The sequence below is a fragment of the Scyliorhinus canicula genome, chromosome 3 (assembly GCF_902713615.1).
Source record: "Scyliorhinus canicula chromosome 3, sScyCan1.1, whole genome shotgun sequence".
Lineage (NCBI taxonomy): Eukaryota > Metazoa > Chordata > Chondrichthyes > Carcharhiniformes > Scyliorhinidae > Scyliorhinus > Scyliorhinus canicula.
The window spans coordinates 11,708,371-11,734,092 of record NC_052148.1 but is presented as its reverse complement, the minus strand read 5'-3'; the positions used below and the strand labels follow the sequence as shown (position 1 = coordinate 11,734,092).

The 25,722-nt window shown below is 49.6% G+C and overlaps 1 protein-coding gene across 1 annotated transcript in view; it reads right to left on the bottom strand.

Moving 5' to 3' along the window:
* The window catches only part of LOC119963820 (sepiapterin reductase-like), a 39,040-nt gene extending 14,540 nt beyond the window's left edge, over nucleotides 1-24,500 (bottom strand). Inside the window, 3 exon segments of the mRNA XM_038793127.1 lie at nucleotides 5,899-6,165; nucleotides 6,168-6,188; nucleotides 24,153-24,500. Of these exon segments, the coding sequence (XP_038649055.1) occupies nucleotides 5,899-6,165; nucleotides 6,168-6,188; nucleotides 24,153-24,480 (616 nt within the window). The 5' untranslated portion in view covers nucleotides 24,481-24,500.
* Nucleotides 24,501-25,722: the final 1,222 nt, after the last annotated feature.

Sequence of the window (25,722 nt, the reverse complement as noted above, 5' to 3'; positions counted from 1 at the left end):
ACTGTGTAACCCTGAGAGTAATCCTCACTGTGTTTCCCATGAGTAATCCTCACTGTGTTACCCCGAGAGTAATCCTCACTGTGTTACCCTGAGAGTAATCCTCACTGTGTTACCCTGAGAGTAATCCTCACTGTGTTACCCTGAGAGTAATCCTCACTGTGTTACCCCAAGAGTAATCCTTACTGTGTTACCCTGAGAGTAATCCTCACTATGTTACCCTAAGAGTAATCCTCACTGTGTTACCCAGAGAGTAATCCTCACTGTGTTACCCCGAGAGTAATCCTCACTGTGTTACCCTGAGAGTAATCCTCACTATGTTACTCTAAGAGTAATCCTCACTGTGTTACCCAGAGAGTAATCCTCACTGTGTTACACTGAGTAATCCTCACTGTGTTACCCTGAGAGTAATCCTCACTGTGTTACACTGAGTAATCCTCACTGTGTTACTCTGTGAGTAATCCTCCTGTGTTACTCTGTGACTAATCCTCCCTGTGTTACTCTGTGAGTAATCCTCACTGTGTTACCCCGAGAGTAATCCTCCCTGTGTTACTCCGAGTGTAATGCTCACTGTGTTCCCCACGAGTAATCCTCCCTGTTTTATTCTGTGAGTAATCCTCCCTGTGTTACTCTGTGAGTAATCCTTACTGTGTTACCCTGAGAGTAATCCTCACTGTGTTACTCTGTGAGTAATCCTCCCTGTGTTACTCTGTGAGTAATCCTCACTGTGTTACCCCAAGAGTAATCCTCTCTGTGTTACCGCTAAAGTAATCCTCACTGTGTTACCCCAAGAGTAATCCTCATGGTGTTACCGCAAGAGTAATCCTCCGTGTGTTATCCCGAGAGTAATCCTCACTGTGTAACCCTGAGAGTAATCCTCACTGTGTTTCCCATGAGTAATCCTCACTGTGTTACCCCGAGAGTAATCCTCACTGTGTTACCCTGAGAGTAATCCTCACTGTGTTACCCTGAGAGTAATCCTCACTGTGTTACCCTGAGAGTAATCCTCACTGTGTTACCCCGAGAGTAATCCTCACTGTGTTACCCTGAGAGTAATCCTCACTATGTTACCCTAAAAGTAATCCTCACTGTGTTACCCAGAGAGTAATCCTCACTGTGTTACCCCGAGAGTAATCCTCACTGTGTTACCCTGAGAGTAATCCTCACTATGTTACCCTAAGAGTAATCCTCACTGTGTTACCCAGAGAGTAATCCTCACTGTGTTACCCCGAGAGTAATCCTCACTGTGTTACCCTGAGAGTAATCCTCACTGTGTTACCCCGAGATTAATCCTCACTGTGTTACCCCGAGAGTAATCCTTACTGTGATACCCTAAAAGTAATCCTCACTGTGTTACTCTGAGAGTAATCCTCACTGTTTTACCCCAAGAGTAATCCTCACTGTGTTACCCTGAGAGTAATCCTCACTGTGTTTCCCATGAGTAATCCTCACTGTGTTACCCCGAGAGTAATCCTCACTGTGTTACCCTGAGAGTAATCCTCACTGTGTTACCCTGAGAGTAATCCTCACTGTGTTACCCTGAGAGTAATCCTCACTGTGTTACCCCGAGAGTAATCCTTACTGTGTTACCCTGAGAGTAATCCTCACTATGTTACCCTAAGAGTAATCCTCACTGTGTTACCCAGAGAGTAATCCTCACTGTGTTACCCCGAGAGTAATCCTCACTGTGTTACCCTGAGAGTAATCCTCACTATGTTACTCTAAGAGTAATCCTCACTGTGTTACCCAGAGAGTAATCCTCACTGTGTTACCCCGAGAGTAATCCTCACTGTGTTACCCTGAGAGTAATCCTCACTATGTTACTCTAAGAGTAATCCTCACTGTGTTACCCAGAGAGTAATCCTCACTGTGTTACCCTGAGAGTAATCCTCACTATGTTACTCTAAGAGTAATCCTCACTGTGTTACCCTGAGAGTAATCCTCACTGTGTTACACTGAGTAATCCTCACTGTGTTACTCTGTGAGTAATCCTCCTGTGTTACTCTGTGACTAATCCTCCCTGTGTTACTCTGTGAGTAATCCTCACTGTGTTACCCCGACAGTAATCCTCCCTGTGTTACTCCGAGTGTAATGCTCACTGTGTTCCCCACGAGTAATCCTCCCTGTTTTATTCTGTGAGTAATCCTCCCTGTGTTACTCTGTGAGTAATCCTTACTGTGTTACCCTGAGAGTAATCCTCACTGTGTTACTCTGTGAGTAATCCTCCCTGTGTTACTCTGTGAGTAATCCTCACTGTGTTACCCCAAGAGTAATCCTCTCTGTGTTACCGCTAAAGTAATCCTCACTGTGTTACCCCAAGAGTAATCCTCATGGTGTTACCGCAAGAGTAATCCTCCGTGTGTTATCCCGAGAGTAATCCTCACTGTGTAACCCTGAGAGTAATCCTCACTGTGTTTCCCATGAGTAATCCTCACTGTGTTACCCCGAGAGTAATCCTCACTGTGTTACCCTGAGAGTAATCCTCACTGTGTTACCCTGAGAGTAATCCTCACTGTGTTACCCTGAGAGTAATCCTCACTGTGTTACCCCGAGAGTAATCCTCAGTGTTACCCTGAGAGTAATCCTCACTATGTTACCCTAAGAGTAATCCTCACTGTGTTACCCAGAGAGTAATCCTCACTGTGTTACCCCGAGAGTAATCCTCACTGTGTTACCCTGAGAGTAATCCTCACTATGTTACCCTAAGAGTAATCCTCACTGTGTTACCCAGAGAGTAATCCTCACTGTGTTACCCCGAGAGTAATCCTCACTGTGTTACCCTGAGAGTAATCCTCACTGTGTTACCCCGAGATTAATCCTCACTGTGTTACCCCGAGAGTAATCCTTACTGTGATACCCTAAAAGTAATCCTCACTGTGTTACTCTGAGAGTAATCCTCACTGTTTTACCCCGAGAGTAATCCTCTCTGTGTTACCCCAAGAGTAATCCTCACTGTGTTACTCTGAGACTAATCCTTACTGTGTTACCCCGAGAGTAATCCTTACTGTGTTACCCCGAGAGTAATGCTCGCTGTGTTTCCCCAAGAGTAATCCTCCCTGGTTTACCCCGAGAGTAATCCTCACTGTGTTACCCTAAGAGTAATGCTCACTGTGTTACTCTGAGAGTAATCCTCACTGTGTTACCCCGAGAGTAATCCTCACTGTGTTACCCCGGGAGTAATCCTCACTGTGTTACTCTGAGAGTAATCCTCACTGTGTTATCCCGAGAGTAATCCTCACTGTGTCACCCTGAGAGTAATCCTCACTGTGTTACTCTGAGGGTAATCCTCACTGTGTTACACCGAGAGTAATCCTCACTGTGTTACCCCGAGATTAATCCTCACTGTGTTACCCCGAAAGTAATCCTCACTGTGTTACCCCGGGAGTAATCCTCACTGTGTTACTCTGAGAGTAATCCTTACTGTGTTATCCCGAGAGTAATCCTCACTGTGTTACCCTGAGAGTAATCCTCACTGTGTTACTCCGAGAGTAATCCTCACTGTGTTACCCCGAGAGTAATCCTCACTGTGTTACCCTGAGAGTAATCCTCACTGTGTTACCCTGAGAGTAATCCTCACTGTGTTACCCCGTGAATAATCCTCACTGTGTTACCCTGAGAGTAATCCTCACTGTGTTACCCTGAGAGTCATCCTCACTGTGTTACCCTGAGAGTAATCCTCACTGTGTTACCCCGAGAGTAATCCTCAGTGTTACCCCGAGAGTAATCAACACTGTGTTACCCTGAGAGTAATCCTCACTGTGTTACCCTGAGAGTAATCCACACTGTGTTAGCCCGGGAGTAATCCTCACTGTGTTGCCCCGAGAGTAATCCTCACTGTGTTACCCTGAGAGTAATCCTCACTGTGTTACTCTGTGAGTAATCCTCACTGTGTTAATCTGAGAGTAATCCTTACTGTGTTATCCCAAGAGTAATCCTCACTGTGTTACCCCAAGAGTAATCCTCACTGTGTTACCCCGAGATTAATCCTCACTGTGTTACCCCGAAAGTAATCCTCACTGTGTTACCCCGGGTGTAATCCTCACTGTGTTACTCTGTGAGTAATCCTCACTGTGTTAATCTGAGAGTAATCCTTACTGTGTTATCCCCAGAGTAATCCTCACTATGTTACCCCGAGAGTAATCCTCACTATGTTACCCAGAGAGTAATCCTCACTGTGTTACCCCGTGAGTAATCCTCACTGTGTTACCCTGAGAGTAATCCTCACTGTGTTACCCCGAGAGTAATCCTCACGGTGTTACCCTAAGAGTAATCCTCAGTGTGATACCCTAAGAGTAATCCTCACTGTGTTACTCTGAGACTAATCCTCACTGTGTTACCCCGAGAGTAATCCTTACTGTGTTACCCCGAGAGTAATGCTCGCTGTGTTTCCCCAAGCGTAATCCTCCCTGGTTTACCCCGAGAGTAATCTTCACTGTGTTACCCTAAGAGTAATGCTCACTGTGTTACCCCAAGAGTAATCCTCCCTGTGTTACCCCGAGAGTAATCCTCGCTGTGTTTCCCCAAGAGTAATCCTCCCTGGTTTACCCCGAGAGTAATCCTCACTGTGTTACCCTGAGAGTAATCCTTACTGTGTTACTCTGAGAGTAATCCTCACTGTGTTATAACGAGAGTAATCCTCACTGTGTCACCCTGAGAGTAATCCTCACTGTGTTACCCTGAGAGTAATCCTCACTGTGTTACTCCGAGAGTAATCCTCACTGTGTTACCCTGAGAGTAATCCTCACTGTGTTACACTGAGTAATCCTCACTGTGTTACTCTGGGAGTAATCCTCCTGTGTTACTCTGTGAGTAATCCTCCCTGTGTTACTCTGTGAGTAATCCTCACTGTGTTACCCCGAGAGTAAGCCTCCCTGTGTTACTCCGAGTGTAATGCTCACTGTGTTCCCCACGAGTAATCCTCCCTGTTTTATTCTGTGAGTAATCCTCCCTGTGTTACTCTGTGAGTAATCCTTACTGTGTTACCCTGAGAGTAATCCTCACTGTGTTACTGTGTGAGTAATCCTCCCTGTGTTACTCTGTGAGTAATCCTCACTGTGTTACCCCAAGAGTAATCCTCTCTGTGTTACCGCTAAAGTAATCCTCACTGTGTTACCCCAAGAGTAATCCTCATGGTGTTACCGCAAGAGTAATCCTCCGTGTGTCATCCCGAGAGTAATCCTCACTGTGTAACCCTGAGAGTAATCCTCACTGTGTTTCCCATGAGTAATCCTCCCTGTGTTACTCTGTGAGTAATCCTCACTGTGTTTCCCATGAGTAATCCTCCCTGTGTTACTCTGTGAGTAATCCTCCCTGTGTTACTGTGTGAGTAATTCTCCCTGTTTCTCCCTGTGTTACTCTGTGAGTAATCCTCCCTGTGTTACTCTGTGAGTAATCCTCACTGTGTTACCCCGAGAGTAATCCTCCCTGTGTTACTCTGTGAGTAATCCTCCCTGTGTTACTCTGTGAGTAATCCTCCCTGTGTTACTGTGTGAGTAATTCTCCCTGTGTTACTGTGTGAGTAATCCTCCCTGTGTTACTCTGTGAGCAATCCTCACTGTGTTACCCCGAGAGTAATCCTCCCTGTGTTACTCTGTGAGTAATCCTCCCTGTGTTACTCTGTGAGTAATCCTCCCTGTGTTACTCTGTGAGTAATCCTCCCTGTGTTACTGTGTGAGTAATTCTCCCTGTGTTACTGTGTGAGTAATCCTCCCTGTGTTACTGTGTGAGTAATCCTCTCTGTGTTACTGTGTGAGTAATCCTCTCTGTGTTACTGTGTGAGTAATTCTCCCTGTGTTACTGTGTGAGTAATCCTCTCTGTGTTACTCTGTGAGTAATCCTCTCTGTGTTACTCTGTGAGTAATTCTCCCTGTGTTACTCTGTGAGTAATCCTGTCTCTGTTACCTGGAGCATAGTTTAGAACTCTGACATCCAGCTCCTCCGCTGCCAGGACTCTGAACATCATATCCCGCGCAGCCTTTGTTGCGCAGTACAGTGACCAGGATTTGAAAGGCTGTCTTGCACACAGTGAGCTGATATTGACCACAGTTCTGTGAAAGTTCTCTCGTTTTGGAAAAGCTTTCAGGAGGGAAGCAGTAAGGCACGTCGGGGATGTGAAGTTCAAGGCGAAGTAACTGTTGACCTCTGAGGGCTCGGTAAAGTCCACGGCAAACTTGAGATATCTCCCAGAGAACCTGAGGGGAGAGAGAAAGAAACTAACATTTGTTCTCCGAATTGACTGTTCTCGCCCTGTCCTGGTTGGCAGCCCACACTACACCGTAAACCTCAAACTCCACAAAACTTTGTTGCCACCATCCAAACCCACACCATGCCAAACAAATCACCCCCGGCATTTGAAACTGTAATTAGACGGACAGAATTAAGGTATTCCTGAACACATTTTTTCCACACGAACAACTGACATTGGCAGCAATGCAGCACAGTGGTTAGCACTGTGGCTTCACAACGCCGGGGTCCCAGGTTCGATTCCCTGTGGGTCGGTGCAGACTCGATGGGCCAAATGGCCTCCTTCTGCACTGTATGTTCTATGTTCTAACTGTTGCTGTATTCAGAGTCTGGTTTAGCTCAGTTGGCTAAGCAGCTGGTTCACAGTGCACAGCGAGGCCAACAACGTGGGTTCAATCCCTGTAGCGGCTCAGGTTATTTATGAAGGCCCAACCTTGCCTCTCGCCTGGGGGTGTGATGATCCTCAGGTTAAATCACCACCAGTCAGGTTAAATCATCACCTCACCCTAACCCCCCCCTCAAAGGGGAAAGCAGCCTATGGTCATCTGGCATCATGGCGAATCTCCCCTACTATTCAGCATCTGGACAATGATTCAATGTTGAAGTCGGCCCTCCCACGCCTCCATCTTCCTGTGAGTTATTCCCAAAACAGTCGGACAGCAATAAGACTCATTACCCAATTTGACGACACTTAACTGCCAGCCAATCATTCTCTTTTCGCCGGATATAAAATTATTGAAAAATTGTTGGGAAATGCTCAAAAGAAAACCTCTTAAAAAAAAAAAGACCTTTTATAACATCCCGATGGTTTACCCACAGGGTTGCACATCGCAGTGTTTCGGAGATGGGTCTTCCATTCCTGGAGACGCCACGCCAATCCTGGAGGGCGAGCAACCCCAATCATCCCTGAGCTCATTGACTGGGCATTGGCTCCCGGTTAAGCAATATGTCGGTTTTTAAAATCTCACCTTGGTTTCCAAAGCCCTGCGTGGCTTCGGTCCTCCCTGTCAATGTAAGCCCAGAATCCTCCAAGATGTCTACACTCCTCTAATCCTGGCCTCTCTCGCTCATTCCTTCAGCAGTCTCCGGCCCAAACTTTGGAATTCTATCCCTCACCTCTCTGTCTCTTCCTTTAAGATGCCAAGAAAACACACTGCGGGGCAAACTGTTGCTCGCAAGTGCTTGCGCGACAACTTTAGGCTTAGCACCAAGTGTAGAGTCCCCCAGAAGTCAGGGAACATACGATAAGACAGAAAAGGAAAATGTACGTCAGATACCGAGAACGCAATGCTACAGAAAGCCGAGGGGCGTACAGAGAGGGGTGGGGTGGAATCAAAAGCAAAATTAGGAAAGCAAAGAGAGAGTCTGAAAAGGGCGGCACGGCGGCGCAGTGGTTAGCACGGCTGCCTCACGGCGCCGAGGACCCGGGTTCGATCCCGACCCTGGGTCACTGTCCGTGTGGAGTTTGCACATTCACCCCCTGTTTGCGTGGGTCGCACCCCCACAACCCAAAGATGTGCAGGCCAGATGGATTAGCCACAACTAAATTGCCCCTTAATTGGATAAAAAGAATTGGGGACTCTAAATTTATTTTTTAACAACTTAAAAAAGAGCCTGAAAGAACATTGACAGGGACAATCAGGGAGAACCCAAAGATGTTTTATCAACACATTAAGAGTAAGAGGATAACTAAGAAAAGAGTCAGGCCCTTAAAAGGCCAAGAAGGTAACCTATGTGCCAAGGTGGAGGATGATGGTTTGGCTCATAATGAGTACTTTGCAGCTGCCTTGACAAAAAAGGGGGACGATGTAGGCATTGTAGTTAAGGAGGAGTATTGAGTGATAAACATGGGGAGTATGGGGTCTTTAAGGGCATTAGCATCCTTTAAAGTGAATAAATTACCAGGGGCAGATTAAATGTCCTCCAGACTATTAAAAGAGGCCAGGGAGGAAATAGCCTAAGTTGTGCCCTTAATTTTCCAATCCTCATTGCGCACAGGTGAGGTGCCAGGGTACTGGAGCTCTGCTAACATTTTACCTGTGTTTAAAAAGAGAGCGAGGGATAGACTGAACAATTGTAAGCCAGTCAGTTTAACCACTATGGTGGGAAAATTACTGGAATCAGGATAAACTATCAGTTAGGAAGACATGGATTAATCAAGGACAGTCAGCTTGGATTTGTTCAGGGAAGGACATGTCTGACTCACTGGACTGCATTTTTTGAGGAGGTAACAAGGAGGCTTGATGAGGGTAGTGTAGTGGATGTGGTTTACATGGGTTTTCGGAAAGATTTTGACAAACATGGTAGACTGGTTAAAAAAGTAAAAGTCCATTGGATCCAGGCAATGTATCAAGCTGGAAATAAAACTGGCTCAATGGTAGGTAACAAAGAATTATTGTTAACATGTGTTTTTGTGACTGAAAGATCATTGATGAAGCAGCTGAAGATGGTTGGGCCCAGCACACCACACTGAGGAACTCCTGTAGTGATGTCCTGGAGCTGAGGCGATTGACCTCCAACCACCACAACCATCTTCCTTTGTGCCGGGTATGACTCCGACCAGTGGAGCGGTTTCCCCCTGATTCCCATTGACTCCAATTTAGCTCGAGCTCCTTCATGCCAAATTCGGTCAAACGCTGCCTTGATGTCAATGGCAGTCAGCCAGGAGATGAGAGGCCCTGGGAGAGCATCTGCGAGATTATTGCTAAGTATGTGTGGCTTGATAGCGCTATTGACAACCCATTCTATCGCTCTGCTGATAATCAAGAGTAGACTGATGGAGCCGTTATTGGCTGGGTTGGGTTTGTCCTGTATCCAGTGGCTTTAGCTGTTTCTTGATATCACCTGGAGTAAATCATGTTGCCTGAAGAGTGGACTCTGTGATGCTGGGGATCTTCGGAGGAGACCGAGATGGATCATCTACTCGGCAATTCTGGCTGTAGATTGTTGAGAATGCCTCAGCCTTTGTTTTTTGCACAGATGTGCTGGGCTCCTCCATCATTGAGGATGGGGATATTTGTGAAGCCTCCTCTAGAGGGTTGTTTAGTTGGCTGTCACCATTCATGGGCTGGATGTGGCAGGACTGCAGAGCTTAGATCTGTCCCGTTGGTTGTGAGATCGCTTAGCTCTGTCTATCACTTGCTGATTATTTTAATAATAATCTTTATTGTCACAAGTGGGCAAACATTAACACTGCAATGAGGTTACTGTGAAAAGCCCCTAGTCGCCACATTCCGGCGCCTGTTCGGGTACACGGAGGGAGAATTCAGAATGTCCAAATTACCGAACAGCACTTCTTCTGGACTTGTGGGAGGAAACCGGAGCACCCGGAGGAAACCCACGCAGACAGGGGGAGAAGGTGCAGACTCCACACAGACAGTGACCCAGCAGGGAATCAAACCTGGGACCCTGGAGCTGTGAAACAACAGTGCTAACCACTGTGCTACCGTGCCGCACACATGTGCTGTTTGGCACACGAATATAGCATCACCAGGTTGAAACCTCATTTTTCGGTATGCCTGATGTTCCTCCCAGCATGCTCTCCTACACTCTTCATTGAACCAGAGATGATACCTTGGCTTGGTGGTAATGGTGGAGTGGGGGATACACCGGGTCATGAGTTACAGATTGCGGCTGTGTACAATTCTGCTGCTGCTGATGGCCCACAGCGCCTCATGGGCTCCTAGTATTGAGTTGCAAGTTCTGTTTGAAATCTGTCGAAGTCTGTCCAGGGCAATTTCATAGATCATAGAATTTACAGTGCAGAAGGAGGCCATTCGGCCCATCGAGTCTGCACCGGCTCTTGGAAAGAGCACCCTACTCAAGGTCAACACCTCCACCCTATCCCCATAACCCAGTAACCCCACCCAACACTAAGGGCAATTTTGGACACTAAGGGCAATTTATCATGGCCAATCCACCTAACCTGCACATCTTTGGACTGTGGGAGGAAACCGGAGCACCCGGAGGAAACCCACGCACACACGGGGAGGATGTGCAGACTCCACACAGACAGTGACCCAAGCCGGAATCGAACCTGGGACCCTGGAGCTGTGAAGCCATTGTGCTATCCACAATGCTACCGTGCTGCCCTGCATTTGGAAAACTGGATCCAAAAATGGTTTAGTGGTCGGAGGCAGTGGGTGTTAGTCGAAGGTTGTTTTTATGACTTGAAGCCTGTGTCCAGTGGTGTACCACAGGGAGCGATGTTGGGTCCCTTGCTGTTTGTCATGTCCATTAATGATCCAACAGGAATATGTGGGGTATGATCAGTAAGTTTGCAGGTAACACAAAAACTGGTGGTTTGATAAACAGTGAGGAGGAAAATCTCCAATTACAAGATGATATAGATGGGCTGGTTGGATGGGCAGAACATTGGCAAATGGAATTTAACCCAGAAAAGTGTGAGGTAATGCATTTTGGGACATCGAACAAGGCAAGGGAATACACAGTGAACAGTAAAGCATGAGGAAGTACAGAGGATCAGAGGGACCTTGGGGCACAGGTCCAAAGATCCCTAAAGCCAGCAGTTCTTCAGGATAAGGTGGTTAAGAAGGCACACGCGATACTTGCCTTTATTAGCAGAGCAATAGAATATAAGAGCAGGGAGGTTATGATGGAGCTGTATGAAACGCTGGTTAGGCCACAGCCGGACTACTGTGTGCGGTTCTGGTCACCACACTATAGGAAGGATGTGATTGCACTGGAGAGGATGCAGAGGAGTTTCACCAGGATTTTGCTATTGCTGGAGCGTTTCAGCTCTCGGGAAAGACTGGGTAGGTTGGGGTTCTTTCCCTTAGAGCAGAGAAGGCTCAGGAGGGAACCTAATCAGGTGTAAAAAATTCTGAAGGACATAGATAGGGTGGATAAGGGGAAACTTTTCCCCTCAGTAGAGGGGTCAATAACCAAGGGGCATAGATTTAAGCTAATGGGCAGGAGGTTTGGAGGGGATGTGAGGAAAAACCTCTTCACCCAGAGGGTCTGGAGTCTGGAACTCGTTGCCTGAAAGGGTGGTAGAAACGGGAACCCTTACAACATTTAGGAAGAGTTTAAATGAACATTTGAAACATCACAGCTAACATCATATGGACCAAGTGCTGGAAAATGGGATAAGAATTGACAGGTGCTTGATGGCCAGCATTGACACGATGGGGCCAAGGGCCTCTTTCCGTGCTGTAAATGACTCTACGACCTGTGGTAAGAATTGAAACTAAGTCCCCAAACCATTTTCCTGTACCTCTGGATTACTCGCCCAGCCACTTTGGGTGGGATTCTCCAGTCCTCTCCATGGCAGGGTCCGTTGCGAGCGGGAACGGAAAATTTTGGCGTTCCAGCCGAAACTCCGCTCAGTTTCAGCGGCACTGGAAAACTCAGGCCGTGAGTGAGGGCAGGAAATTTTGGCCATTAGCACTACGGCACTGTGAACTGCACTGCCCCAAAGTCTCTCACGCTCCAAATTGCCAAGCTCACTCTCTCCGCGGCGAGCCGTCACCAGTGACCGCTGCTTACTTTGTGCCGGCCAAACTCTGTTGACAGGAGCTGTTAATCTATTGAGGTGCATCAGCACTGCTGGCTGCACCATCCAATTCCAGCTGGCTACCTAAATACCAACTGCTGCTCCTGAGAGGGATCTCGTTTATCCCTGAGACTGAAATAAACGTAACTTGAACAGGAAATCGCAGTTCAATCCTAAATGCAAACTGGGATAGATTGCAGAAAGAGATGAACTTATAAAATTAAAACTTAAAATTCCCTCCCTCACCAAGTTCCCAAGCTCGCATTCTGTGGTGAGCTGCAATCAGCAACCAGCTTCTGTCTTCCTGATTACTTAAATGGGACGCCATTAAACCAGTACAGGAACAGAATGGCGCACATTTAGAGAAAACAGGCTAAATGGGATAGATTGGAGGTTGACTCAGAACCGATCTAGGAGCTCAAAACTGGGCAGCCATGAGGCACTTCGACCATCATCAGCAGCAGAATTCTATTTGACCATACTCCGTAACCCGTGTCCTACCTACCCGAACATTGCCATCAATCCAGCAGATCAATCCTGTAACAATGAGGAGTGCAGGGAGGCCTGCTGGAAGCAACACCAGGTATACCGAAAAGTGAGATTCCAACCTAGTGAAGCTGCAACACAGGACTACTTGCATGCTAAACAGGATGTGGAGAAGCCGGCGTTGGACTGGGGCGGGCACGGTAAGAAGTCTTACAACACCAGGTTAAAGTCCAACATGTTTGTTTCAAACACTAGCTTTCGGATTCACCTGAGGAAGGAGCAGTGCTCCGAAAGTTAGTGTTTGAAACAAACATGTTGGACTTTAACCTGGTGTTGTAAGACTTCTTGCTGTGCTAAACAGTGTAAGCAGCAAGCAATAGACAGGGCTTGGCAATTCCACAATCAACGGATCGGATCAAAGCTCTTCAGACCTGCTGCACCCAGTCGTGAATGGAGGTGGACAATTAAACAATAAGTGCCCAGCAGATCGGTGCAAAAGGCAACATTGAAGTATTTGCAACCATCTTCTGCAACCAGAAGTGCCAAGTCCAAAGATCCCTAAAGCCAGCAGGACTTCAGGATAAGGTAGCTAAGAAGGCGCATGTGCGATACTTGCCTTTATTAGCAGAGGAATAGAATATAGACATAGAAGACATAGAACAGTACAGCATAGAACAGGCCCTTCGGCCCTCGATGTTGTGCCGAACAATGATCACCCTACTTTAAACCCACGTAACCCGTATCCCAACAATCCCCCCATTAACCTTACACTACGGGCAATTTAGCATGGCCAATCCACCTAACCCACACATCTTTGGACTGTGGGAGGAAACCGGAGCACCCGGAGGAAACCCACGCACACACAGGGAGGACGTGCAGACTCCACACAGACAGTGACCCAGCCGGGAATCGAACCTGGGACCCTGGAGCTGTGAAGCATTGATGCTAACCACCATGCTACCGTGAGGCCCCTATATAAGAGCAGGGAGGTTATGATGGAGCTGTATAAAATGCTGGTTAGGCCACAGCCAGAGTACTATATGCAGTTATGGTCACCACACTATAGGAAGGATGTGATTGCACCAGAAAGGGTGCAGAGGATTTTCACCAGGATTTTGCCATTGCTGGAGCGTTTCGGCTATTGAGAGAATCTGGATAGAATGGGGTTGTTTCCCTTAGAACAGAGAAGGCTCAGGAGTTTACCTAATGAGGTGTATAAAATTCTGAAGGACATAGACAGAGTGGATCGGAAGAAACCTTTCCCCTCAGTAGAGGGGTCAATAATGGGCAGGAGGTTTGGAGGGGATTTGAGGAAAAGCAGATCACAGATTCCAGTCTTCAGTCAATTTGAGATCAAGAAACGACTGAAAGCAAAGGCTATGGGCCTTGACAAAATTCCCGCAATAGGCCTGAAGACTTTTGCTCCAGAACTTGCCGCCCCTCCTAGCCAAGCTGTTCCAGTACAGCTACAACACTGGCATCTACCCGGCAATGTGGAAAATTGCCCAGGTGTGTCCTGCACACAAAAAGTGGGACAAATCCAACCCAGCCAATTACCACCCTATCAGTCTGCTCTCCTTCATCAGTGAAGTGATGGAAGGGGTCAGAAAATGGCAATTACTGAACAGTAACCTGCTGACCAATGCCCACGTTGGACTCCGCCAGGGCCACAGCTCCAGAACTCATTACAGCCACGGTCCAACCAAAATGAGAGAATGCCCTTGACATCATGGCAGCATTTGTCTGAATGTGGCATCAAGGAATCCCAGAACTGAAGTCAATGGAAATCGGGAGTAAAACTCTCCGCTGGTTGGAGTGATTGGAAGTTACAATCCTATCACACAAGTGCCAGGTAACAGCATTACCATCGTTGAATTCCAAACCATCAACATTCTGAATGTTACCATTGATCAGAAACTGAACTGGACTAGCCATATTAATACCATGGATACAAGAGCATGTCATAGGCTGGGAATCTTATGGCAAGTATCTCACCTCCTGACACCACAAAGCCTGTCCACCATCTACAAGGCACAAGTCAGGAGTGCAATGGAATACTCTCCACTTGCCTAGACACGTCCAACAACACTCAAGGAGCTCAACACCATCCAGGACCAAGCAGCCCACTTGATTGCCATCCAATCCACCATTTTAAACATTCATTCCCTCCACCGACGCACAGGGATAACACTGTGTATCTTTTACAAGATTCACTGTCGCAAGGCTCCTTACCCAGCCCTCTTCAAACCTGCAAGATCTACCATCTAGAAGGACAAGGTCCAGCAGATACCTGGGAACCCCACCACCTGGAAGTTCCCCTCCAAGTCACTCACCATCCTGACTTGGAAATATATCACCGTTCCTTCACTGTCGCTGGGTTAATATCCTCTCTATTAGCAATGTGGGTGTTTCTGCACCACATGGACTGTGGCCGTTCAAGTCAGCTCACCACCATCTTCTCAAGGTCAAAGAGGAATGGGCAATAAACATTGTCCTAGCCGGCGCCGCCCACATCCCAAAAGCAGATTCATGGATGCAGGACAGAGCCAGGTATGTGGAGCTAGGTTGCAGATTAGCCTTGACCAGAAACTGAACTGGACCAGCCATATAAATACTGTGGCCACAAGAGCAGGTCAGAGGCTGCCCAAAGTTTGTCCTGAAGTTGCGAGAGGCACTGCAGAGAAATGAATCTTTCTTTTACAGAAACAGTACTGAGAAATGAAGTGGACACAGCATTGACCCTTGCGATGCACTGACCCTTGCGAGGTCACGGGTGTTCAGTTAACAATGAACCACTTTGCGGTGAGCTGAAAATTGCTTCAATAAATCAACATCCGTATACGCCAACAAGCAAAGATCATGTGGCTGTCTCTTAGCTGCCCTCTGAAAGGCCCCAGTAAACCATTCACTTTAAGGGCAGTTAGGAATGGGCAATAAATGCTGGACTTGCCAGCGATACCCACAACCCATGAAAAAATAAAGAAACTTCATACCTGGTCAGCAATCTACTGCACTCTCCCTGTCTATAAATATTCACTCACATCTTGGAAATAATCTTACGTCTGTGGCAGCTGTCCAACTCATAAGGCGGTGGCTTATAACGTGGTGGTCAACTATATGGTCATCATCACTGGGTGTAGCTCAGGAGGCCCACTCAGGCATTTTCTGCAGAGGGAGATAATGTGCTGTGGCAAACTTTAAAATGAGATGTTGTGTTAAACGTGTGCAGAACCTTGGTCGGAGCACAGTACTCTGTTCTGGATTCCTTATTGGCAAAGTCATATAGATATGGTATATTTCCCTCAATATATAATATAAACAGAATCGTAGAAAAATACAGCGCAGAAAAGGCCCTTCGGCCCATCGAGTCTGCACCGTCGCATGAAAGGCATCTGATCTGCCAATCCTAATCCCATTTGCCACCACTTGGCCCATAGCTTCGCATGTTAAGGTGTGCCAAGTGCTCATCCAGGTACTTTTCAAAGGCTGTGAGGCAACCCGCCTCTACCACCCTCCCAGGCAGTGCATTCCAAACCCTCACTACCCTCTGGGTAAAATGTTTTCCCTCAAATTCCCCTAAACCTCCTACCTCTCACCTTGAACTTGCGTCCCCCCGTACCGACCCTTCAGCTAAGGGGAACAGCTGCCCCCTATCCACCCTGTCCATGCCCCTCATAATCTTGTACACCTCGATCAGGTCGCCCCTCAGTCTGTGCTCCAGTGAAAACAACCCAAGCCTATCCAACCTCTCTTCATAACTTCAATGTTCCATCCCAGGCAACATCCTGGTGAATCTCCTCTGCACTCCCTCCAGTGCAATCACATCCTTCCTATAATGTGGCGACCAGAATTGCACACAGTACTCCAGCTGTGGCCTCACCAAAGTTTGATACAACTCCAACGTGATCTCCCTTTTCTAATCTATGCCTCGATTGAGAAAGGCAAGTGTCCCACATGCCTTTTTCACCACCCTATTAACCAGCCCTTCTGCATTCAGAGACCTATTTAGAAACAAGCCACGGTCTCTTTGTTCCTCAGGGCTTCCCAATGTCGGACCTTTCATTGAATATTTCCTTGTCAAATTGCTCTTCCTGTAACCCAAGACATTAAACCTGTTAACCACCCGGCCTATCTTTGTGTTATCCACAAACATTTTGATCCTACCTCCCCCCACACAGTCATCTCAGTCATTTACATAAATGTCATTTATATAAATTCATTCATGCACATATATCGATATATCCATATAAACATTTTTATACATATATATTTAACGGGGAAGGAACAAAAAGATTTACAAGGATATGTCAGTATTGTGAGATTGTACCTCCGAGGAAAGATTCAACAGACTGGATGTCTACTCTAAGAGTATTAGGTTTGGGCCATTCAGTCCATCAGGCCTGCTCTGCTATTATATCATGGCTGATATGATTGTGTCCTTCACTCTGCTTTTCTCCCTGACTCTCTTGTCAATCAGAAATCTGTCTAACTCAGCCTTGAATATATTCAAACACCCAGGCTCCACTGCTCTATGAGGAAGAGAATTCCACAGACTGGCAACCCTATGAGAGAAAAGAATTCTCTTCACCTCTGTTTTAAATTTAGGGCAGCACGGTAGCACAAGTGGATAGCACTGTGGCTTCACAGCGCCAGGGTCCCAGGTTTCATTCCCCGCTGGGTCACTGTCTGTGTGGAGTCTGCATGTTCTCCACGTGTCTGCGTGGGTTTCCTCCGGGTGCTCCGGTTTCTTCCCACAGTCCAAAGATGTGTAGGTTAGGTGGATTGGCCATGATAAATTGCCCTTAGTGTCCAAAAGGTTTAGGGGGGGTTATTGGGTTACGGGGATAGGGTGGAAGTGAGGGCTTAAGAGGATTGATGCAGACTCGATGGGCCAAATGGCCTCCTTCTACACTGTATGTTCTCTGTATTAAATGCAAAATCCCCCACTTCTAAACTAGATCATGAAAACAGAAAATGCGACATGAACTTAGCCGGTCTGGCATCTTCTGTAGAGAGAGAAACATACAGGGCAGGATTCTCCAGGGGTTTCCCGATGGAGTGGGGCTGCCCCACAATGGGAAACCCCATGGGAAACCCCATTGACTGGCTGGCGTAACGGAGACTCCCTCCCCCAATCCTGCTACAGGACTGAAAAGGGGACGGAAATGTGATGAATTATAGAAGCATAGAAAAGTTACAGCACAGGAGACCATTCAGCCCACCTTGGCCGTGCCAGCCCAAATACACCCAGGTGTCCTTCTGTTTTATTATTCATTCATGGGATGTGAGCATCGCTGGCTGGGCCAGTATTTATTGCCCATCCCTGAGGTCATTGAAGAGTCACACGTAGGCCAGACCAGTTAAGGATGACAGATTTCCTTACCTTACAGGACATTAGTGACCAAGATGGTTTTTTCCGACAATGATTTCATGGTCACCTTTAGACTTTTAATTCCAGATTTTTTTTTAATATTGAATTCGGATTCCACCAACTGCTCCGGTAGGGTTCGAACCCTGGGTCTCTGGATTACTAGCCCAGCGACAATATCACTACGCCACTGCCTCCCCTTCTCAGCCTATCTACCGACACATAGCCCGATAGTGTTCAGCACTTATGGTGCAGATCCAGACACGTTTTACAAGGTCTCTGCCTCCACCACCAGCTCGGGCAGTGAATTCCAGACTAGCACTACCCTCTACATCAAAATGTTCATCCTCATGTTCCCTCTCCACCTTCTGCCACTTACCTTGAGTATATGTCCCCTGGTTCTAGAATTCTCCACCAAGGAAAACAATTTTATCCTGAACACTCTATCTCTCCCCCCCCATGATTTTATACGCACATAATGGGGGGGGGGGGGGGGGGGGGCAGAACCTGTGTGTCCCCGGGCTCCAAACTCTCTCACAAAGTGGAAATATCCTACCAGCATCCACCTTGTCAAACCCCCCTCAGAATATTTGATCTTTCAATAAGATTACCATTCATTCTTCGAAACTCCAATGGATACTGGCCCAACCTGTCCAACCCTTCCTCATCAGAAAACCCCTTCACCCCAGAATGAATGGGGTGAACCTTCACAGAACTGCTTCCAATGCATCTATCTCCTATCTCAAACAAAGAGAAGACAAGCATTAACCAACCCCATTTCAATTCTTCACATTTGTTCTTGGGATGTGGGCATCGCTGGCTCGGCCGGCATTTGTTACCCGTCCCTGATTGCCCTCGAGAAGGTGGTGGTGAGCTGCCTTGTGGAACCCCTGCAGTCGATGAAATGTAGTTACACCCACTGTGCTGATAGGGACGGAGTTCCAGGAACTTGACCCAGCGCCAGAGAAGGAACAGCGAAAGATTTTTAAGAGAGGCCTGAGAGAGTTCTTTAAGATTATGAAAGAGTTAAATAGGTGAGACAAAGAGAGGGGTCTGGATTCTCCGCAGCCCCGCACCGGAATCGCGTTCAGCGCGGGGACAGAGAATCCACTTTCACGCCGAAATCAGGCCCGGCGCCAGTCCGGCGATACTCCGGGACCCGAGAATCGGCGTGAACGCGGAGTACTCCGCACGGGGAGGGCCCATTGACAGAGGCTCGCCCAGTGACCGTCTGCTCCCGACCGGCTGAGTTCCCGAAGGCGTCGTTCTAACCACCTATCGACGTTTGGGAAACTCGCATTGCGGCTGCAGACTCGGGCCACCGGGAGGGGGATCCTTAGAGGCAGCCGGTGGACAGATTGGCGTGGTCGGATCTTCGGGCGTGCGGCTGATCGGGGTGGTCTGCAGTTTCAATCGACCTCCGCGGTCCAAGTGCGCCAGGGTGCGGCCGCTGGAGGCCGCCGCTTATAGCATGCGCGGACTCGAAACCGGACGTGCCGGGGCCCATATCTGCAGCTGAAGCTGCATGAACTATTCTGGGTCCCTGCCAGCCCCATGCAGGTCAGTGAATCTACTAGCCACATGAAGGTCAGTGAATCTGCTAGCCTCCTGCAGGTCAGTGAATCTGCTAGCCTCCTGCAGGTCAGTGAATCTGCTAGCCCCATGCAGGTCAGTGAATCTACTAGCCCCATGCAGGTCAGTGAATCCCCTAGCCCCATGCAGGTCAGTGAATCTACTAGCCCCATGCAGGTCAGTGAATCTGCTGGCCCCATGCAGGTCAGTGAATCTACTAGCCCCATGCAGGTCAGTGAATCTACTAGCCCCATGCAGGTCAGTGAATCTACTAGCCCCATGCAGGTCAGTGAATCTGCTAGCCCCATGCAGGTCAGTGAATCTACTAGCCCCATGCAGGTCAGTGAATCTGCCAGCCCCATGCAGGTCAGTGAATCTACTAGCCCCATGCAGGTCAGTGAATCTGCTAGCCCCATGCACGTCAGTGAATCTACTAGCCCCATGCAGGTCAGTGAATCTGCTAGCCACATGCAGGTCAGTGAATCCCCTAGCCTCCTGAAGGTCAGTGAATCTGCTAGCCCCATGCAGGTCAGTGAATCTGCTTGCCACATGCAGCTCAGTGAATCTACTAGCCCCATGCAGGTCAGTGAATCTACTAGCCCCATGCAGGTTAGTGAATCTACTAGCCCCATGCAGGTCAGTGAATCTACTAGCCCCATGCAGGTCAGTGAATCTGCTAGCCCCATGCAGGTCAGTGAATCTACTAGCCCCATGCAGGTCAGTGAATCTGCTAGCCCCATGCAGGTCAGTGAATCTACTAGCCCCATGCAGGTCAGTGAATCTACTAGCCCCATGCAGGTCAGTGAATCTGCCAGCCCCATGCAGGTCAGTGAATCTACTAGCCCCATGTAGCTCAGTGAATCTGCTAGCCCCATACAGGTCAGTGAATCTACTAGCCCCATGCAGGTCAGTGAATCTACTAGCCCCATGCAGGTCAGTGAATCTACCAGCCCCATGCAGGTCAGTGAATCTGCCAGCCCCACGCAGCTCAGTGAATCTACTAGCCCCACGCAGCTCAGTGAATCTACTAGCCCCATGCAGGTCAGTGAATCTACTAGCCCCATGCAGGTCAGTGAATCTACTAGCCCCATGCAGTTCAGTGAATCTGCTAGCCCCATCCAGGTCAGTGAATCTGCTAGCCCCATGCAGGTCAGTGAATCTACTAGCCCCATGCAGGTCAGTGAATCTGCTAGCCCCATGCAGGTCAGTGAATCTACTAGCCCCATGCAGGTCAGTGATTCCCCTAGCCCCATGCAGGTCAGTGAATCTACTAGCCCCATGCAGGTCAGTGAATCTGCCAGCCCCATGCAGGTCAGTGAATCTACTAGCCCCATGCAGGTCAGTGAATCTACTAGCCCCATGCAGGTCAGTGAATCTACTAGCCCCATGCAGGTCAGTGAATCTACTAGCCCCATGCAGGTCAGTGAATCTGCTAGTCCCATGCAGGTCAGTGAATCTGCTAGTCCCATGCAGGTCAGTGAATCTACTAGCCCCATGCAGGTCAGTGAATCTGCTAGTCCCATGCAGGTCAGTGAATCTGCTAGTCCCATGCAGGTCAGTGAATCTACTAGCCACACGCGGCTCAGTGAATCTACTAGCCCCATGCAGGTCAGTGAATCTACTAGCCCCATGCAGGTCAGTGAATCTACTAGCCCCATGCAGGTCAGTGAATCTACTAGCCCCATGCAGGTCAGTGAATCTACTAGCCCCATGCAGGTCAGTGAATCTACTAGCCCCATGCAGGTCAGTGAATCTACTAGCCCCATGCAGGTCAGTGAATCTACTAGCCCCATGCAGGTCAGTGAATCTACTAGCCCCATGCAGCTCAGTGAATCTACTAGCCCCATGCAGGTCAGTGAATCTACTAGCCCCATGCAGGTCAGTGAATCTACTAGCCCCATGCAGCTCAGTGAATCTACTAGCCCCATGCAGGTCAGTGAATCTGCTAGCCCCATGTTGCTCAGTGAGTCTACTAGCCCCCATGCAGGTCAGTGAATCTACTAGCCCCATGCAGGTCAGTGACTCTACTAGCCCCATACAGGTCAGTGAATCTGCTAGCCCCATGCAGGTCAGTGAATCCCCTAGCCCCATACAGGTCAGTGAATCTGCTAGCCCCATGCAGGTCAGTGAATCTACTAGCCCCATGCAGGTCAGTGAATCTACTAGCCCCACGCAGGTCAGTGAATCTACTAGCCCCACGCAGGTCAGTGAATCTACTAGCCCCATGCAGCTCAGTGAATCTACTAGCCCCATGCAGCTCAGTGAATCTGCTAGCCCCATGCAGGTCAGTGAATCCCCTAGCCCCATGCAGGTCAGTGAATCCCCTAGCCCCATGCAGGTCAGTGAAACTGCTAGCCACATGTAGGTCAGTGAATCTACTAGCCCCATGCAGCTCAGTGAATCTACTAGCCCCATGCAGGTCAGTGAATCCCCTAGCCCCATGCAGGTCAGTGAAACTGCTAGCCACATGTAGGTCAGTGAATCTACTAGCCCCATGCAGGTCAGTGAATCTGCTGGCCCCATGCAGGTCAGTGAATCTACTAGCCCCATGCAGGTTAGTGAATCTGCTAGCCACATGTAGGTCAGTGAATCTACTAGCCCCATGCAGGTCAGTGAATCTACTAGCCCCATGCAGGTCAGTGAATCTACTAGCCCCATGTAGGTCAGTGAATCTACTAGCCCCATGCAGCTCAGTGAATCTACTAGCCCCATGCAGGTCCGTGAATCTACTAGCCCCATGCAGGTCAGTGAATCTATTAGCCCCATACAGGTCAGTGAATCTGCTAGCCCCATGCAGGTCAGTGAATCTACTAGCCCCATGCAGGTCAGTGAATCTGCCAGCCCCATGCAGGTCAGTGAATCTACTAGCCCCATGCAGGTCAATGAATCCCCTAGCCCCATGCAGGTCAGTGACTCTACTAGCCCCACGCAGGTCAGTGAATCTACTAGCCCGATGCAGGTCAGTGAATCTACTAGCCCCATGCAGGTCAGTGAATCTGCTAGCCCCATGCAGGTCAGTAAATCTACTAGCCCCATGCAGGTCAGTGAATCTGCTAGCCCCATGCAGGTCAGTGAATCTACTAGCCCCATGCAGGTCAGTGAATCTGCTAGCCCCATGCAGGTCAGTGAATCTACTAGCCCCACGCAGCTCAGTGAATCTACTAGCCCCATGCAGGTCAGTGAATCTACTAGCCCCATGCAGCTCAGTGAATCTACTAGCCCCATACAGGTCAGTGAATCTGCCAGCCCCATGCAGGTCAATGAATCCCCTAGCCCCATGCAGGTTAGTGAATCTACTAGCCCCATGCAGGTCAGTGAATCTACTAGCCCCATGCAGGTCAGTGAATCTGCTAGCCCCATGCAGGTCAGTGAATCTACTAGCCCCATGCAGGTCAATGAATCCCCTAGCCCCATGCAGGTTAGTGAATCTACTAGCCCCATGCAGCTCAGTGAATCTACTAGCCCCATGCAGGTCAATGAATCTACTAGCCCCACGCAGCTCAGTGAATCTACTAGCCCCACGCAGGTCAGTGAATCCCCTAGCCCCATGCAGGTCAGTGAATCTACTAGCCCCATGCAGGTCAATGAATCTACTAGCCCCATGCAGGTCAGTGAATCTGCTAGCCCCATGCAGGTCAGTGAATCTGCTAGCCCCACGCAGCTCAGTGAATCTACTAGCCCCATGCAGCTCAGTGAATCTACTAGCCCCATGCAGGTCAGTGAATCTACTAGCCCCACGCAGCTCAGTGAATCTACTAGCCCCATGCAGGTCAGTGAATCTGCTAGCCCCATGCAGGTCAGTGAATCTGCTAGCCCCATGCAGGTCAGTGAATCTGCCAGCCCCATGCAGGTCAGTGAATCTGCTAGCCCCATGCAGGTCAGTGAATCTGCTAGCCCCATGCAGGTCAGTGAATCTGCCAGCCCCATGCAGGTCAGTGAATCTACTAGCCCCATGCAGGTCAGTGAATCTGCTCGCCCCATGCAGGTCAATGAATCTACTAGCCCCATGCAGGTCAGTGAATCTACTAGCCCCATGCAGGTCAGTGAATCTACTAGCCCCATGCAGGTCAGTGAATCTACTAGCCCCATGCAGGTCAGTGAATCTGCTCGCCCCATGCAGGTCAGTGAATCTGCTTCACTTTTTCCCAGGAACCTTCAGAGTAAAACGCCAGTGTCCCCACTCCGGTGTGAGAAACACTGGCGTTTTACTCTGAAGGTTCCTGGGAAAAAGTGAAGCAGATTCACTGAGCTACATGGGGCTAGTAGATTCACTGACCTGCATGGGGCTAGCAGATTCACTGACCTGCATGGGGCTAGGGGATTCACTGACCTGTATGGGGCTAGTAGATTCACTGACCTGTATGGGGCTAGTAGATTCACTGACCTGCATGGGGCTAGCAGATTCACTGACCTGTATGGGGCTAGTAGATTCACTGACCTGTATGGGGCTGGCAGGTTCACTGAGCTACATGGGGCTAGGGGATTCACTGACCTTCAATGGGGCTAGTAGATTCACTGACCTGCATGGGGCTAGGGGATTTACTGACCTGCATGGGGCTGGGGGATTCACTGAGCTACATGGGGCTAGTCGATTCACTGACCTGCATGGGGCTAGGGGATTCACTGACCTGCATGGGGCTGGGGGATTCACTGAGCTACATGGGGCTAGTAGATTCACTGACCTGCATGGGGCTAGTAGATTCACTGACCTGCATGGGGCTGGCAGATTCACTGACCTGCATGAGTCCCATTTTGGGAGAATCCAGCCCAAGGTATTTGACCTGGTGGGCAGCCCTAAAGTAAATAGTCACAAATCAATCTGCTGAGTTATGTCAGACTCTGCTGATCAAAGTACATTTGTGGAGCTGTTTCCTGTTGCTATCCAGGAGCCTCTGTCTAACTCACACAAAGGAAGGTTGCTAGTTAGCCCTGGGTGTTGGGAAGGAGTTGGGAAGGGCTATCTGTCCTCACCCGCGTTGTTGATGAGCAGCAGTCTGTCCGGAGGTCCCTCCAGCTCCTGGGCGCTGCTCACTGCGCTGAGGAGCCGCTGCTGCCCCTCTTCCCCGCTCAGGTCAGCCTGGACCCGGCTCACCCGGAGCCGCCCGGCCGGGAGCTGCCCCTCCAGCTGCAGCAAGCCGCCGCCGTCCCTGGCCACCAGCACCAGGTGAGAGGCGGGCGGCAGCCTGGGGGCCAGGACCATGGCCAGCGACCTCCCCAGCCCCCGGGAGCTGCCCGTGATGATGCACAGCCACTTGCCCGGGCCCAGCAGCAGCTCTCCCGTTTGCAAACCTCCATCCATCCTTCCAACACTTCCTCTTACATCAGATCCGACTCCAGCCCCCAAACTGCTAACCCTTTGCTTCCTGAACCACATTTGCAGCAGCCTTCTGCTCCACCTGGCCACTCCTTCACTCTCATTAGCATTAACCAGCAATGGCTGCAGAATTCTGGCCTCTTTTTTCCTGTCCCCACAGATGCTGCCAGACCCTGCTGGCTTTATCCAGCACTTTCTGTCTTTTATTCCATTCCCACAGACTCAGGAAAACCAGGGAACGTCATTTGAGAATAATGGCCGGGATTCTCTCCTACCCGGCTGGGGGTCCCGGCGTAGCAGAGTGGCGCCAACCATTCCGGCATCGGGCCTCCCCAAAGATGCGGAATTCTTCGCACCTTTAGGGGCTAGGCCCGCGCCGGAGTGGTTTCCGCTCTGCCGGCCGGCACCATAACCGGCGCGAACGGCCTTTGGTGCCCGCCGGCCAGCATCGGATCTGGCTGAAAGGCTTTCGCCGGTCCGTGCATGCGCCGGTGCATCAGCGGCCGCTGACATCACCACCGGTGTATGCACGGTGGGGGGGTCTCTTCCGCCATGGTGGAGGCCGTGGCGGCGGCAGAAGAAAAACAGTGCCCCCACGGCACTGGCCCGCCGGCCGATCGGTGGGCCCCAATCGCGGGCCAGGCCACCGTGGGGGCACCCCACGGGGTCCGATTGCCCCGCGCCCCCCCAGGACCCCGGGGGCCCGCTCGCGCTGCCAATCCCGCCGGCACCAGAGGTGCTCCAATTCCCGCCGGCAGGGGAGGCCTGTCAGCGGCAGGACTTTGGCCCATCGCGGTCCGGAGAATCGCCGCGGCGGGGCGTGATTCCCGCTTCTGCCGATTCCCGGGTGGCGGAGAATTCCGGCCACGGCGGGGGCGGGATTTACGCCGGCCCCGGGTGATTCCCCGACCCTGTGGGGGGGGGGGGCGGAGAATTCCGCCCAAGGTGTCTACCGTGTAAGACGGAAGCCATGATGTGGAGATGCCGGCGTTGGACTGGGGTGGGCACAGTAAGAAGTCTAACAACACCAGGTTAAAGTCCGACAGGTTTGTTTGGAATCACTAGCTTTCGGAGCACTGTTCCAAATCTGTTGGACTTTAACCTGGTGTTATAAGATTTACGAAGGAGAGGAGATTTTTTTTTGCTCAAAGAGTCCTCCATCCGTGACATTCTTGTCCACGGTATAGGCCAGATCGTCACGTGACTATGAGATGACGTGGCCACATC